The 16,274-nt window shown below is 38.9% G+C and overlaps 1 protein-coding gene and 1 non-coding gene across 2 annotated transcripts; both read left to right on the forward strand.

Moving 5' to 3' along the window:
- The first annotated feature begins 978 nt into the window (after positions 1–978).
- Positions 979–14,537, forward strand: LOC117295299. The gene is made up of 12 exons (XM_033777857.1): positions 979–2,433; positions 3,055–3,119; positions 5,241–5,345; positions 5,975–6,064; positions 6,544–6,716; positions 7,255–7,450; positions 8,065–8,245; positions 9,975–10,157; positions 10,463–10,561; positions 10,990–11,334; positions 11,708–11,853; positions 13,157–14,537. Exons 1-12 carry the CDS (start codon positions 1,020–1,022, stop codon positions 13,388–13,390), a joined length of 3,231 nt encoding a protein of 1,076 aa, XP_033633748.1. The 5' UTR covers positions 979–1,019; the 3' UTR covers positions 13,391–14,537.
- On the forward strand, positions 9,839–9,911 carry Trnan-guu. The gene has a single exon. It is a non-coding gene; the product is annotated as a tRNA-Asn (tRNA).
- Positions 14,538–16,274: the final 1,737 nt, after the last annotated feature.

Below are 16,274 nucleotides of genomic sequence, written 5' to 3' on the forward strand. Positions count from 1 at the left end.
TGTTGAAAAAATTGACAAGAGAATTTTGGATACAAATAATAAGAACAAATTGTTGAAAACTCTCAAGAGTAGTTGTAGCCCCTTGGACACGGCCTCAGACTCTTCAAATCTCATAAAAAAGGTTAACTTGGAATTTCCACAAATCTTTCTCTTTGTTTTACCCCCATCATGCAAAGATGCAAGCTCTACTTATTGAACTGTCTTTTACTGATCCAAGACCTAAAAGAATCAAACTAATTTTCAATTGGGTTTGGAAGAGGTCCATTTATATGTCTATTAGGGTTTCCTTCATCAATGATTTCGTGATAAAAGTTGTGATTTCCTTTACGTATTTGTGTGCTACAAGATCGCTGAATAAAATGCTTTCAAAGGCTTACCACAATGAAAGAGTTCTCGAGAATATTTTGTGTAAAGGATGTCGCAGGATACACCATGTCCATGTGGGGACAGAGGACACCCCTCCCCCCCCCCCCCAATGTTTACAAAATGCATTTTCTTCTTGTACAGAAAATATCCCCCTCCCCACACCACCAAAAACAAAACAAAAAACATCTTCCTGCGAATTGAGAGATGTGTAGGCCTACAATCTTTTGTCATGGAAAGGGGGGGGGCATTTTTTTTTCTTTGGATAATTACTGAAATATTTCTGTAGATAATTGGCTTTGTTATGAAATTATAATTGATTTTTTTATTAGATTGTTATGAATCAATCAATCTATTTAATTTACAACATCAAACTATGGGTGTAATTCTTCATAGACTCGTTTCATTTTTTAAAAGCGTTGGAAAATTCTCGATTTTGCTCCATGATACCATGGAGCAATAGGGATGATACAATGCAGCATTGCCTAATATAACAGTCGTCTGATTTTCATTTCCCCTACCCTGCGGCTGTTCGGTAAAATCGTGACGTCACATTCTGCCATTTTCACCATTCATTTATACACACCATTCATCTACACAGGAGATTTAGCCAGAGAGCCCCTCTCTTTTATCGGTAGAAACCCGTGTGAATCGCAATGAACGGGAATCCAATATTCGCAGACCAGGGGCCTCTACCAACATTTGGGCATCTCACAAATTCTCCCGCAAACTCCCTGGGTTCCAAGGACTTGAAAATAACCCCGGAGTTGGTGAATCGTAATCAAAATCAAGACAGTTTTCCTGTGATATTGGCTGGAGTTGCTAGTGGGGATCTCTCAAATCAAGATGGCGGCAGTGAAGACAGCGACGAACGGGGAAAAGTTGCACATAATTTGTCGTGCCAGAAGAATTGTGTGGACAGACTTCCCGATGACATTCTTATGTTCGTCGGCGAAGGGAATGACGATGACAGCAACAGTTCACACACCGCCGTGAATGTTGCTTTGGAATCCTCTTTTTTAGAGGGTCAGAACGCTGTAATTTTGCCGCTAGACAGTGACTTGCACTTGCGCGGAGTCCGGGGGCATGATGAAATAGATAGCCCCGTGAATTTGAACCACACAGCGGATGAACACAACCCGGAAGTAGTGGCCTCCATGGCGCTACCGATACCGGTTGCAATTGTGCAGCACCACGATACAGTTCCAATGCTACTTTCTTCCAAGTCCAACTCCCCCAAAATAGACTCTATGGGTGTGAACACATCTAAGATGATGGATCCTGAAGTGGGTGGCGGTAGCAATCACCAGAGACTTGCAACTACATTGGCCACCATGTCTGCTGCCGGAGGAGTGGGAGGGGCGTCAGTCCTCGATTTGGGGGATGGCAGCGGTTTTAATGTTCGCGATTTGAACTTGGTCGGTCTTCCAGAAAATGCGGGGATCGTGAATGTTATTCCAGGAGTGAATATGTCTCCAGGAGAACTGGTCACAAGTATTCCATCTCCTTCCACTGTTTGTCTTGAACCATCAACTTCTGAGACTGTCCACAAGACTGTCGTCTGTAATGAACCGACGTCAGAGTTGAGCGTGACGGCACCACTGTCAAATTCTACCGTCACAATACCCACGATCATCGATCCGCACGCTGTGAGCATTTTGAATCCTGGTCAGTTGGAACTTAACGTAGCAACAATCCCAGTCAGCGGTGCTTCGCTTGGTCAACCCATCATGTACGTCATAACAAGCCGAGACCGAAACACTGGCGCCACCCAGCGATTCCGCGTCACTGTGGATGCTGAATCTGTAGCAACAGCCCCCATCGGGACTATATCACTTAATGGGGAGTTACCCTCGCTGCAGATTGGTAGTCACTGGGTTGTTGAGCAGCAGTCTGCAGTCCCAGTGGCTGGATTAGTTAGCGGAAATATTGTATCTGCAGATGGTGCAACAGGAGTTGCAGGTGTTGTTGATGGAGGTGGAGACAACGCAACTGTTACTTTGAACACTCAAGTAGTCCCAAGCTTAGAAACAGAATCTGCAACGGCTCGGCTAATAAAGACTGAATTAGGTACAGCAATGAAACTGTTAACGTCGTTCATTAATTTCTCTATAACCATGCATGCCCGATATGTTGCAAAGGGAGGGAGTTACCACCCACTAACCCACCCCAAAAACAATTCCCTTAGCTATATATTAGCAAAGTTGTTTTTACTCTTGGCTTAAAACAGTAACACAATGAATGTCAGTCACTTCATACCCAATTCACTTCGCACCCAAGTCAACTCTACATAACTTGTCCATGCCAGCATGAAAGTAAATAATTGATGCATAACCCAGGCATAGTGATTGACACACGAGAATAAAACACAGTTTTGATCCCTTTTTTCAGTGAACTCAAATTTGGCAATTACCAATTTCATACATCATGCACGCCTATGATAATTAGGTCCTTTGCTTGGAAAGGTCTTTTGTCACATTGTTTGTCGATACTGACAAATTAGGGAGATGGCCAATATTGGGGCTAAACAGCTCAGTTAGTTTCCGGATGTTAATCCGGAGGCCAGAGGTTCAAGTCCCACACTAGTCATTTTGTCTTTGTTCAAACAAAAACAGTATTTTATTGAAACACGAGAATTGTTCAAAAGTTACACTCTTTTTAATGTCACCTATATTTTGTTCCTTATTTCAGAATCTGGTGATGCATCTGAGAACTACACAACAGGTTACCTCCGGAACAAACGGAATGTCAAAGATGTAAGATCCAAGTTTGCCAAATTGCCTTACCAGGAGCAATAGACCTTAATAATGCTGCCTCCTTCTTGGTCATGTTATTTGTATCCAATAGCAGAAATCCACTGCTAAGAAAGGAACCAGACAATTTTTCTTCCAGCCTCAGTTTGGTTACAATGGTTCGAATTGGAAAAAAATCAAGATGGCCACACCATGATAAAGGTCTTAGTTTTGTCCTCAGGAATGTTTTTATTTATAACCATGACAACCATATAGCCGTGTGATTAATGTGATTATGTCTCTAACATTCTGTATGTTGAGAATCATCATTGTCTTTTTGTAGGCCTACATAACGGTTGTTATCTCAAAGATTTTCTCATCTATTTGATGACTTAATAAACCAAGTTTTAAAGTCACCTGGAAATAGAATTTTTTTTCTTTCAAACATAAGGCCGAGTAAAAATACAAACATGTTTCACGTCCGGATTTTTCAAAAAAAGGAGGAAGAGTGGCTTTTTATTTTTTATTTTTTATTTCAAGATGGCCGCCATTCTTTGTTAAAATGTCAAATATCCATTGTTTTTTCTTCTTCTGAAATACACAAAACATAAATGAAACAATTTAGTCGAGGCATTCACTGAGATCATTTAAAATAACCCTATTTCAAAAAAAAAAAATTTTTTTAAATGTGCATACAATTTTTTTAATAAAAAATAAAATAAAAAAGGAGGCGGCCTGTAAAAAGGAAGCGGGCGGGGACGCGAAACATGTTTTTTTTTTTACTTGGCCTAAGAGTATATGCTTACGAACAATAAAACAATTTTTTTAGTAATTGTTTGTCACGATTTATATGTTTAAAAAAAAATATATATAGTTGTTTGGGGGGGCTGACTCCGCCTACCCCTTTTGTGACGTCAATCGAGGCAGACTTTGCCTGCAATGCGTATAGTAAACACACGTGCAAAGTACATGTACGTCCAAGTCGTGAGTTGGTACATTTCAAAAAGTGTTTTTCTGCACTCAGCAGCAATACACCTGGTCGGCATTGCCGGAAAAAAACAAAAACAATTTTTTTGTTTGAAACAGACAAACTCACGACTTGGTCCGTACATGTACTTTGCAATTGTGTTTACTCTACGCATTACAGGCAAAGTCTGCCTTGAACAGCGAACAGCGCCCTCTCGGGTCGGGGTCTACTCTTAAATTTGTAAATAACATAAGAACTGATTTTTTAAAACCTTAGTTAACTGTTTATTCACATTCCACTCATCAAAACATTATTATTAGTGACAAAAGCTTTATTTTGAAAAAATACCACTTCCAGATGACTTTAAGTTTTGGCAGGAAATGCCTGGTTTTGGCATGCATATTTGACCTTCCTACAGTGTGACCATTCAATAATGTCAAGTAATTTGGTTTTGAACAAGGAAATGAAAGAGTAGGACAAGGTCTTAAAGACACTGGACACTATTGGTAATTGTCAAAGACCAGTCTTCTCACTTGGTGTATCTCAACATATGCATAAAATAAACCTGTGAACATTTGGGCTTGATTGGTCGTCGGAGTTGCGAGATAACTATGAAAGAAAAAAACACCCTTGTCACACGAAGTTGTGTGCTGTCAGATGCTTGATTTTGAGACCTCAAATTCTAAACTTGAGGTCTCGAAATCAAATTCTTTGAAAAGTACTTCTTTCTCGAAAACTACGTCACTTCAGAGGGAGGCGTTTCTCACAATGTTTTATACTATCAACCTCTTCCCATTACTCGTTACCAAGTGAGGTTTTATATTAATAATTATTTTGAGTAATTACCAATAGTGTCCACTGCCTTTAAACAGCCATTTAAAATTGGCAGGGTTGACCTGTTGCTATGGGTTAAAGACCAAACCAAAGCTGAGGTCATTTATCGCATGGCTAGTAAGGTTTTAAATAGCCATTCAAGACAGTCGCTACTTTGTTATTCCCATTTATAAAATCTGTCAGTTCAGTAAAAAAACATAGAAAAAACCTTAAAAAGTTAAGAACAACCCTGTGTAGCCGTGGCTCACCTTTACTCTTGTTACATGTACTTATTTTAAGACCTTGTTGCCTACTCTGTTTAGTATTCCTGTATTTTTAATTCTTCTCTTTGTTTTGTTTAAAAGGAAAAGGTGATGTGCTGTACATTTGAAGGATGCAATGAAATCTTCTCAACCAAGAAGAAATTAAAACTTCATCAATTAATCCATGCTGACGATAGGCCACATAAGGTAATTAATTCCTAACCACCCTCCTTCTAAATCCATCAAAATGCAATCCAATTGAAATAAACAAACAAAGGGTCTATGCTAAATTTCATAAAGAACTGCTAAGCACAGACAAATCTTGCTTAGCAGAAACGGGTAAACGGCCAACACTCCATCAAGTTTAAATGGTGTGACTGGTGCCACACTCACTTTTTGCTTAGCGAAGACATTTTTATGCACAGTATTTTCTGCTAAATAGCTTTATGAAATTGGACCCTTGTAAAAGTGAAAAAGGTCATTTATGATTCCTTTTTTACACTCCCAAGCAATGAACATAGTAACAGTTGCTGACTAAAGTATTTTTTTTTTTGAGAATTCCTACAAAATACTTGGTAAAAAAAAACATGTTTTGATTTTGATTTTGATTTTGATTGCAGGCCTGGAACTACAGGGAGGGAATGGCCTCTGTGGCCCCTGGTCTTGGCCTTTGTGCCTCATCAAAAGTTTCCCATAGACCTTATGATTTTCCAATGGAGCTGCCCTTTGCAAAATCAAAATGGCATTGCCCTCTCAAAGATGAAATTCCAGGTCTGCTGTAGCTTTTTGTGATAATTTGATACAATATATTTACCAAGTTTAGTTTCTTGTTGCAGTGTACTGTAGATGGATGTGATTGGACTTTCCCAACCTTATACAAACTTCGGCGACATCTTGCAGGCCACGGGGGTGAACGACCATTTCATGTAAGTAAAAGAATTTAAATTCAATTTGTGAGTCATACACCAGTCACTGTTTTAAATAGTAAGTTGAGATTGAATCATTTAAAGGCAAATGACACCTCCGATTTTAGTCTAAATACTAACATGTCTTTAAGACTAACATGTGAAAATTTCATTGGCCTTTTTGAGATATCGAAAATCCGACGCGAATATATGTCCAAGCAGGAAGAATAACACAATCTACGCTTCTCAGATTCAAATTTTGGGGCATAAAAACGTGCATGTTTTTATATAGCCACATTACTTTAAAGTGAAATGTTTTTTCAAAATGCCTTACACTATCGAAAGCTGCTGTAAGCTTCGAGCGAAAATGTTGCCATTGATTTAAAGAGTGGTTACCAAATGTACACCTTCCCTTTAAGACCAAGTACAAATATTTGCTTTTCTTTGTTTGTTGTCGGTGTGGCAAAATCAAAATGTTGTTTTTCTTTCTTTGTTGACAGTGTGATCAGTGCAACGCTCCTTTCTCTACCATCTACAACCTGAAGATGCACAGAAAGAGACATGAACGGACGGAGTTATTCGTCTGTGATGTCAAAGACTGCAACTTGTCTTTCCCTACAATGATTAAACTCAAGAATCATCTTCGTATACACTTTCCCGAGCGACGGATCAAGTAAGCAGGTTTCTTTTTATGATAATAATTGACATTCAGGCGTTCCGCTTGAGCTTTTTGTAAAGTAGCTCATCGGGCTAGTAAACTTAGGTTTACAATGTATGTGCCCCCTAAAGTTTTAATAGCCGAGAGTTTTTAACATACAGTGTATGTATCTTTATGATGTGTTATTGGATTACAACCAGTTTTATGGCAAAATGAAGTTACATTCACACACTCAAAAATAAAACAAAACATTTTTAGAAATTTAGTATTCATATCTGAAAAGGAATAAATATGAGTATTTCAATCAAGTATGCCGCACAGTTTTTAGTAGCCCACAGAGCAAGTTGAAAAGTGTTTACTAGCCTATGGCAGTTTTAACCTGACAATGTGCTTGTGCGAAGCAGAGCGGTACATTCATGTGATGTGGACCTGATAGCGTTGTGTTCCATTGACCCCTGCTTATTCCTTGTAAAAAGGGTTGGAGTGCTTTGTGTTTTTATAATGCTCTTTTTGAAAACATTCAGTAAATAAAATGTCTTCTTCCCTTAATCAGGTGTGCATATCCTGGCTGCAATAAATCCTTCACCACAACATGTGGTATGGGATCCCACTTACGTATCCACGAACGGAATGAGACGTCATTTCCTTGCCTTGTTGAAGGATGTAATAAAATCTACAATAAAGCGTGTCGGCTCAAGCTTCATATGAGGTCACACACGGGGGAGAGACCGTTCAAATGTACAGCAGAGGTATGTTTTGTATGGAAACTCTCAGGACTAGAATAAATGGAATAGTAGTGGAAAAATAGAAGGGCATCTTGGCTTCAACCCTTCAGAGACCAGAGCAGTTGCAAGCAGCTTGTACAAAAATGCCCATAGTGGCCACAAGCGGCTTGTTTCAAAATGGTCACAGTGGTTGCATGAGGCTTGTACCAAAATAATCAATTGAATACTGTGAAATAATAAAAGGTTTTTGCACTTATTTCTTGTTTCTCCGATGACCAGTTGAGCTGAAATTTTCACTGTTTTTGATTTCCATGTATATGTTGGATCACATAAAGAGCTGATACTGGTCTTACTAATTGCCAATGTTGTCTGCCTGCTTAATAAGGGAGTGTAATTATGCCAATTGTAAATTTGTCGTAACTTTCCTCCAAGTTAATGTATTTCAATCAATTTACTTGTTGATGGTGAAAGGAACGTGACATCAAAATGGAATTAACAAAATACCCAGAGATATTTACATATTTCTGCCTGGCATCTTCAAAAAGTATTTGTGCCACTATCAATATTTTTGAAGAGAAAAACTTCTGGAGCTTTTAGATTACAATTTACTCAAGTCATATCATATTGCATATCTCCAGGGTTGTACATGGGCATTTACCTGTATACAAAAGCTGAGTCGTCATATGGTTCAACACACGGGGGACAGGAAACACATGTGTGACCGTCCTGGATGCCAAAAACTCTTTACTCGTTTGGAACATCTCAAGACTCATCTGAAAACTCACACCGGTGAGAAACCATTTGCCTGCCCTGAGAAAGGTAAATATAAAAGTAGATGTAGCGAAACATTGAGTCAAATAAGTATAACTAAAGAGAGGTTTGCGGTAACACCATGTGCATATATCTTTTGAGAAATGTTGGTTCTAATAAAGAACCAGTGATTAACAACTCTCTCATTAACCACTGAGGAGTTGACCTCCGGTCGACTGGCTCTTTAACCGGTTCTTTTCAGAACCAACACTACTCAAAAGAGATTTTCACATGGTGTTGCCGCAAACCTCTCTTAGTTACATTTTTTTCAAAGTGTTGTGGCAGAGTATTCTAAAGCACCAGCCGTCAATTTCACCAAAATCTTCCTAACTTAGGATTAATCTTAGGACGGGTTCAGTTCCGTATCCAAAAGCGTAGGACCCATTGAACTCATCCTAAGATAAGATTGATCCTAGCGTTTCGTGAAATCGACTGCAGGCTCAAGATCTTGGCCTAATTTAATAGAGCTGCTTAAAGCACAAAAAGTAGCCAAGCACAACAAAATTATGCTTACCGGAATAAGGTTACCAGCCAAAATAGAATGTCACATGCACTATTTCTGACTGGTTTCCTGGTAGTTTTTGCTAAGCACAAAGTTTGTAAGCTCACCCTTGTGAATCATTACAAGGCGCTTCAATATGAGTTATTATTATTAGATGTTGAAGGTGTGCACTTTTTCTGTATCATTGTATATCAAAAATGCACTGTTATTTTAACATATATTCGATTTTCAATTTATTTGTGTTTCCCTCCTGGGTTTTTGTGTAATTACTGTTTGTATATTTATTTGACATTGATGAATGTGTTATAAACAAGTTGCTGGACTTATAGATAATTGTTGTCTATTTCTTCTACAGTAGCTGGGACTCTCTGCCCAGCAATATCACAGATTTCTTTTCTATTTTTCAGGAATGTCTTGAAAACTTAATCCTCTTTTTCTTCTGTGTTTTGTGTAACACTTTGAACTTTTTATTTAAAAAAGTGGTACACAACCTACCTATTAAAAATAGTAATTTTAATTTGATTGATTTAAATTTGTTGAAATGTTTATTGAGCTTTTTGGCCGGGCTGTTAAGAGCACCAGATTCAAGCTCTGGTATTTGATCAGCAGAGTGTGGGTTTGTGACGCTTGTGTCCTTGAGCAAGACACTTTAACCATAAGCTTCTCTCCACCCAGGGGTAAATGGGTACCTGTGAGGGCAGAGATGGTTCTTGTGATTGATTTAGATGAGCAGTGCATTTGTTGCACAGGCTGTATACTCCCCACCAGGGAGCTGAGATGGTTTAAGCATGGTTTAAGGAATGATTTAAGGCCAAGTGACCAGGGGGTAATAAATGTGAAGCCTTTTGAGACGCCCTTCAAGCGTGAAAAGCAATATTTAAAAACTAACTATTATTATTATCATTATTAATGTGTGTACATTATTATTATTTTTATTTTAAAGAAATTATCTGAACAAACAGGCCTAGCTATTTATATGTGTTCTTAACTTAAGGAATATCTTATCCTTTGCTATGAACTATCATTCAGAATAAAAGTTGATTATAATTTAATTTCCCCCGAACAAAGATATTGACAAAATAGGGACACCGCCAATATAGGGCTAGATAGCTCAGTTGGTAGAGCGCCGGCCTGTTAATCCGGAGGTCGTTGGTTCGAATCCCACTTTAGTCAATTCTTTGTTCAACCCCTAAAATCATAGTTTAATTTCATATTATACAATTATTTGTTATCTAGATTGCAATGCCCGCTTTGCCTCGCGGAGCAGCCTGTACATGCATGTCAAACGTCATAAGGAGGGATACACTGCTAAGCAGAAACCACAATTCACCTGCCCAATGGATGATTGTGACTTGAGTTACTCCACTAAGGATGGATTGAAGAAACATATACTGACTGTGCACAGTGTCATGCTCCCAAGTAAGTGTTATTGGTGACGGGCTTTATGCTAAAAGCTTTTGTAAAGCAGCCCACTGGGTCTAGTAAACTGTGTTTCGCTTTGGCTCCAGGTCCAATTTCACACACTCAAAAATACCTGTTATTCACATCTGAAAAAAAGGGGAAGAAAAATTTGCTTTATCAGCAAGTAGGTTGCACAGTTTTAGTAACCAACAGGGCAAGTTGAGAACAGTGGTGTTTACGATCCCATAGTCATTTTGTATTTTGTACTAAAACGTAACCTTTCTTTGTTGATTTGTAAATAATGTTGTTGTTGTTTATGATAGGTTCAAGTAATGAGTCAGAGCTAGTATACATTCCAACAGAGAATCCTCAAGCAATGGTTGACGCCATGACAGACCCTGGCATTCTACAAACCCCAAAAGGTAAACTTGAGCAGCTTTCAAGACTCGACCTCTACTTGTAAATTTCATTGGCTTGTGATTTTTCAATGGCTTTCCTTTTGTCATTACTGAAGATATTGTATGCCTAGACACATGTACATGTACTTTGTTATAAAGGTAGCTTTTCTCATACCTCGGAAATGTAGCTCCACATTACCTTGCATAAATATACTGAATGTTGAAGCCCCTTGAGTGTCCCTGAGTGACGGATATGAATGCTATATATAAGATGCCACTATTATTCGGTTTCACTATAATTAATACACCATTACAAGTGCACAAAATGTGAACGAAGCAAAGAAAGTAACTGGGGTGATTATCACCCCCCCCCCCATCCCGCCCCAGTATATAAATCAATAACTGCAATATACTTAACTGATATTATAACTCTTCTTCGATTAAACTTTCAGTGGTCAGGATAACTCAATCCGATGAAAGCTCCAACAGCAACACCGCCAATCAAAGCTCTCCTATCACCCTGAAATCGGACACCACAACAAATACCTCAAGCAATCAAAGTAACTCCAACGACCCAACACCGTACACCAGTGTTGGGTTGATAGTCGATGCCTCTGGGGCACCAGTGAACTTTATCAACTCTCCTGCCCGACAGGAAGGGGTCGCTTCTTCAAGTGGTGCTGCCTCCTCGAGTGGTGCTGCTGGGGCCACTGGTGGATTATACCAGGAGAGCTGGAGTGGGTCTGCTAGGACAGACTTTATGTATCGACCAGGTGGCAAGAAATGGAGAAGTACAAGTAAGGACTAACATTCATATCAACTTTCTCACTGATTTTTAGATTTCTGTAACAACACTATGTAGACATTTTTATTACTACATAGATAGTGATACGTTTAAATTAGTAGCACATATTCCTGTAGTGGTGCAGTTTTTATATTTTTGCAAGTGTGACATGCACTTGTAATTAGTCCAGCATCAACTCTGGGCTCTGGTTGATGTTAGAAACACCGTAAAATGTACACTGCTCCAGAGCCCAAACTAAGGTTTGAAATAGCACCCAATATATTTCTACCAAGGAAAGTTTGAATTATCAGTTAAGTGGCTGCCTTGGTAAGCAGCAGGTTTTAAGTTTGTGGAATCTCATTTTATTTTCTTCTTCTCTCACGCAGGAAATTCTGAGAGTGGTGAATCTGAGACGGATGGTTCTCTTTCATCCTCCTACATTCCAACAAGCTTCAGTATGACAACCAGTGCATCGTTAACACTACGTGATCCTGCAACAGGAACACGCTATGTACAGACGCAGCTTCTACAGGTTAATAACATAGCTTTCAACTTTGTTTCAATAGAAGAAATTATTTGCATCAGGGATAAAGAATACTACATCAGGCCTTGGACTGAAGCTTTTGTAAAGTAGCACACCAGGCTGGTAATCTTTGCTTTTGTAAAGTAGCACACCAGGCTGGTAACCTGTGCTTTGGTAAAGTAGCACACCAGGCTGGTAACCTGTGAAGCTTTTGTTAAGTAGCACACCAGGCTGGTAATCTGTGCTTTTGTAAAGTAGCACACCAGGCTGGTAACCTGTGCTTTTGTAAAGTAGCACACCAGGCTGGTAACCTGTGAAGCTTTTGTGAAGTAGCACACCAGGCTGGTAATCTGTGCTTTTGTAAAGTAGCACACCAGGCTGGTAACCTGTGCTTTTGTGAAGTAGCACACCAGGCTGGTAATCTGTGCTTTTGTAAAGTAGCACACCAGGCTGGTAACCTGTGAAGCTTTTGTAAAGTAGCACACCAGGCTGGTAATCTGTGCTTTTGTAAAGTAGCACACCAGGCTGGTAACCTGTGCTTTTGTAAAGTAGCACACCAGGCTGGTAACCTGTGCTTTTGTAAAGTAGCACACCAGGCTGGTAATCTGTGCTTTTGTAGAGTAGCACACCAGGCTGGTAATCTGTGCTTTTGTAAAGCAGCACACCAGGCTGGTAATCTGTGCTTTTGTAAAGTAGCACACCAGGCTGGTAATCTGTGCTTTTGTAAAGTAGCACACCAGGCTGGTAACCTGTGAAGCTTTTGTAAAGTAGCACACCAGGCTGGTAACCTGTGAAGCTTTTGTAAAGTAGCACACCAGGCTGGTAACCTGTGAAGCTTTTGTAAAGTAGCACACCAGGCTGGTAACCTGTGAAGCTTTTGTAAAGTAGCACACTAGGCTGGTAATCTGTGCTTTTGTAAAGTAGCACACCAGGCTGGTAACCTGTGCTTTTGTAAAGTAGCACACCAGGCTGGTAACCTGTGATTTTGTAAAGTAGCACACCAGGCTGGTAACCTGTGCTTTTGTAAAGTAGCACACCAGGCTGGTAATCTGTGCTTTTAACTTGCCCACAGGAAGTTTTAGGAGCCCAGATTTTCAACATGTGTTATCATGAATGTATATTTCTAAGTTATTAGATGGTAGCTATCACAACCAGTTTAATATTAATAGTCAAATAGACTGCACTGTTTTTAGCAGCCTATAGTGCAAGTTTAGAAGTTTTTATTACAAGCCCATTCCAGTTTTTTATTACCTAAAAATTAGTAAGCCTGTTAAAAAAATTTCCCTCCATTCTGTTTGATTTCCTCCTTCAGGACGACCCCCCAGACGAGAGTGAACTAGCCTTCCAGTTGACCTCTCATCCCACGACCCCTGACCCCTCATCAGGTGACCTCAATGTGTCTACCATCTTGCCTGTTACCGATCCAACTTGTCACTCTCACTGTTCGTCATCTAGTGGAGTAGACTTCCTACAGTCTGACCATGAGACAGAGTCGTCTGTTGGTGGGTTCCGAGAAAGTACAATTAATCTACAAGACTTAGAATAGAAATAAATATTCTTGGGCGTGCTAGAATTTGGCTCTCTATAGGTGCTTCTCACAATTCCCCTAATTTTGTTTTCTCGAAAATTTTACTTTTGTGCATAATGTGGGTTCTAGCTTTGAATGTGTCGGGGAATATCAAATTTCTGCTTTGGAAAGCCTGGTTCATTCTTGATGCAACCTGCAGGAGATTTTGGATTACTAGGTGGCAGCAAACCTAGCAGGTAAATTTCCATTGTTTACATAGTTGTGAGTATGCGCACATTACCGAGAAGAATGGATTTACCTAGTTAGTCAGCTGCCACCTAGTGTCCCAAAAAGTCACCCATTGGAAAATATAGCACACTGATTGTTTGCGTCAACAACATTTAATTTCAGGCTATAGAGTGAAAATGTTTTGACTAAAGAAACAAGCTGTTTAAGCAGTGTATATGTCTAAGCGATTTTTCTGCAAAAATTAGCAGGAAACCAGTCACACTTCCACTACATTCTTTTTAGCGCAATTATTTTGTGATAAGTTGTGTGCTTAAGCAGCTCTATAAAATTGGGGCCAGTTAAATCGGAGCAAAGTTAACACCAGAGACCAGTTTCATGAAGCTGTGGTTGGAACAGAATAATGTTTAAGCAGAGAAAACCAAAGTACATGTACCTTTAAGTCAACACTACTCGTGGCTGGCTCTCTGCAATTTTTTGCTTAGAAAATTAATTTTATTTAACAACTTTATCTGCTTAGCAGTTTAATCTGTTAAGCAACTTCATCTGCTTAGCAGCTTTATGACATTTTTTAAAATGAAATTTGAATTACAAATTCAAAAGAAGACGATTTAATTTATTAACCATTACTATGTTATTCATTTAAAAAAAAATACGGCTCTTTTTGTTGAAATCAAAATTCTGTTTTTTTTTTAAATGAACTTATCCGAGCTAAGTCTATGTCATTTCAGTCATAAAACTCATCTATCATAAATGAGGGTTATTTTAAATTTGCATTAATAAATGGCCTTTACAGAGCATATAAAAGATTGACTTAAAAATGTAATTGTATTTAAGTATCAGTATTATTTGTCAGCAAATATTTATTTTGTGAAAGATGTAATAAATATGTGCATTAATCGTATATACAAAATGCAACGGAACACTTATGAGAATTCCATGTTACCTTTGTCTTATTTGATTTGTTTGGTGGTATTGGAATGTTGCTTGGGGTTTTATTACTGTCATCATCGAGTGCGACAACAGCACAAGGTTTGACTTTTGCCTCAGTTGTGCCGATGAGAGTGAGCAGTTTGTAGTATTTCTCAGAAAGTGTGACATTATCACAGCAGGGATGAAAGGCCTCAGATTTCTATTTTCAGTATTTAACCCCCCCCCCCCCCCATTGATTTGTAATCGGATTGTTGTCACCGTCACTAATTATTGTCGCTATCATTAAAGATTCCACATCGCTCATTTGGGGCGGGGACTCCTTTAATCAGATTGGTCCTTCCAGATCCAATGTTATTATCTGTATGCATTACAATGTAGTTCTGTAATATTGTGGAATTTTTTTTGTATAAGTTTTTATTTTAAGAAAATGTGAATCGAACATGTATTAGCTGAACAAGTCAGTGTACACAACCAGCTTAAAACACACAGTGGATCAAAGTCGGAGACCATCAATCGTGTTAGTAATGCAAGTTCATGATTTCGTCCATGATAAATTCAAACGCCTGCAAGGTCGCAACCAACAACTGCTCTAGTTCGCATTGAACCACAATGTTTGAAGAGAATGTCAATTAAGCTTCTCTGCAGTTCGTCCAATCGTTGCCATGAAGTTATAACACAACCAACGCCATGCCCATCTTGTCAGTTTCTCGAGACGTCAATTTATTAAAATGTTCTAAAAGTGGTCAATTTTGTACGGTTATCTGTCATATCTAAATAAACAGTGACGTGCAAAATCCCAACATCATTGCTTTTGGAGTTCAAACATACAACAGCCGTGAACATTTCACAATATTCAAATGAAATGTTGAGTCAAACAAAACGGAGATTTTTCACAATACTGTTTAGGCCGTTTGACATCTGTCACCCATTTATCAACGTGAACATTTCATTTTGAAAGTGGATAACGTTTTTTTTTTCGAGATGTCGCCGAAAATCTGAAACGGTTATGTCCCTGCAGGAAGAAAAATCCGTAATTGGAAAACACAATCTGTGAAAAGTATCTGACAGAACCTCTTCATAAATTAATTAATATTTGTTTAACCCCTTTCTCTAAAACCATATTCCTTAGAAGGGGAACGTTGCTCTTATACATTAACAGCTGCAGTGCTCCTTATCAAGGACGATTCTGTGGTCATTAAGTAATGCAAAAATAGTTAATGGCTTGACGTTTCGACCCTACCAGAGTCTTGCTCTCGGTCATTAAATTTGTGAGTAATTACCAAAGATGTACTCTTCTTTTTATAGCCGTGTATTGACACACGCTCTGATAGAAAGTTACGCCTTATGCCGAGATATGCGTTTTGGTCTTTGGCCAGTGAGAGCGAGCATGGCAATCTCAAACACACTCATAAGTGACTAACTGATAAATCACGGATGCATAAGTTGTCACTGCTAGCTCTTCAAATTGCCTCGACGCCTAACGGAGTGAGGCGAAACCACCTCTGTGCTTGTTGTGAGTGAAGGAATTAAATGTCTGAACTGGAAACTGTACTGGTTATTTGTTTTGTCATCAATCATTGATCGAGATTGTTTCTTCATCCATGCTTCATCGTCAGCTATAAATGACCCTCAGAGAGTATCATGTTTTAACTCATGTTGTAAACAATCTTTATGCTCACAGTGAGGCTTCTGGAATGTCAAGTGTGTTTTTTTGCGTGAGATAGACATCATCTGTTTGTTTTTA

The sequence above is a fragment of the Asterias rubens genome, chromosome 10, assembly GCF_902459465.1.
Source record: "Asterias rubens chromosome 10, eAstRub1.3, whole genome shotgun sequence".
Classification (NCBI taxonomy): domain Eukaryota; kingdom Metazoa; phylum Echinodermata; class Asteroidea; order Forcipulatida; family Asteriidae; genus Asterias; species Asterias rubens.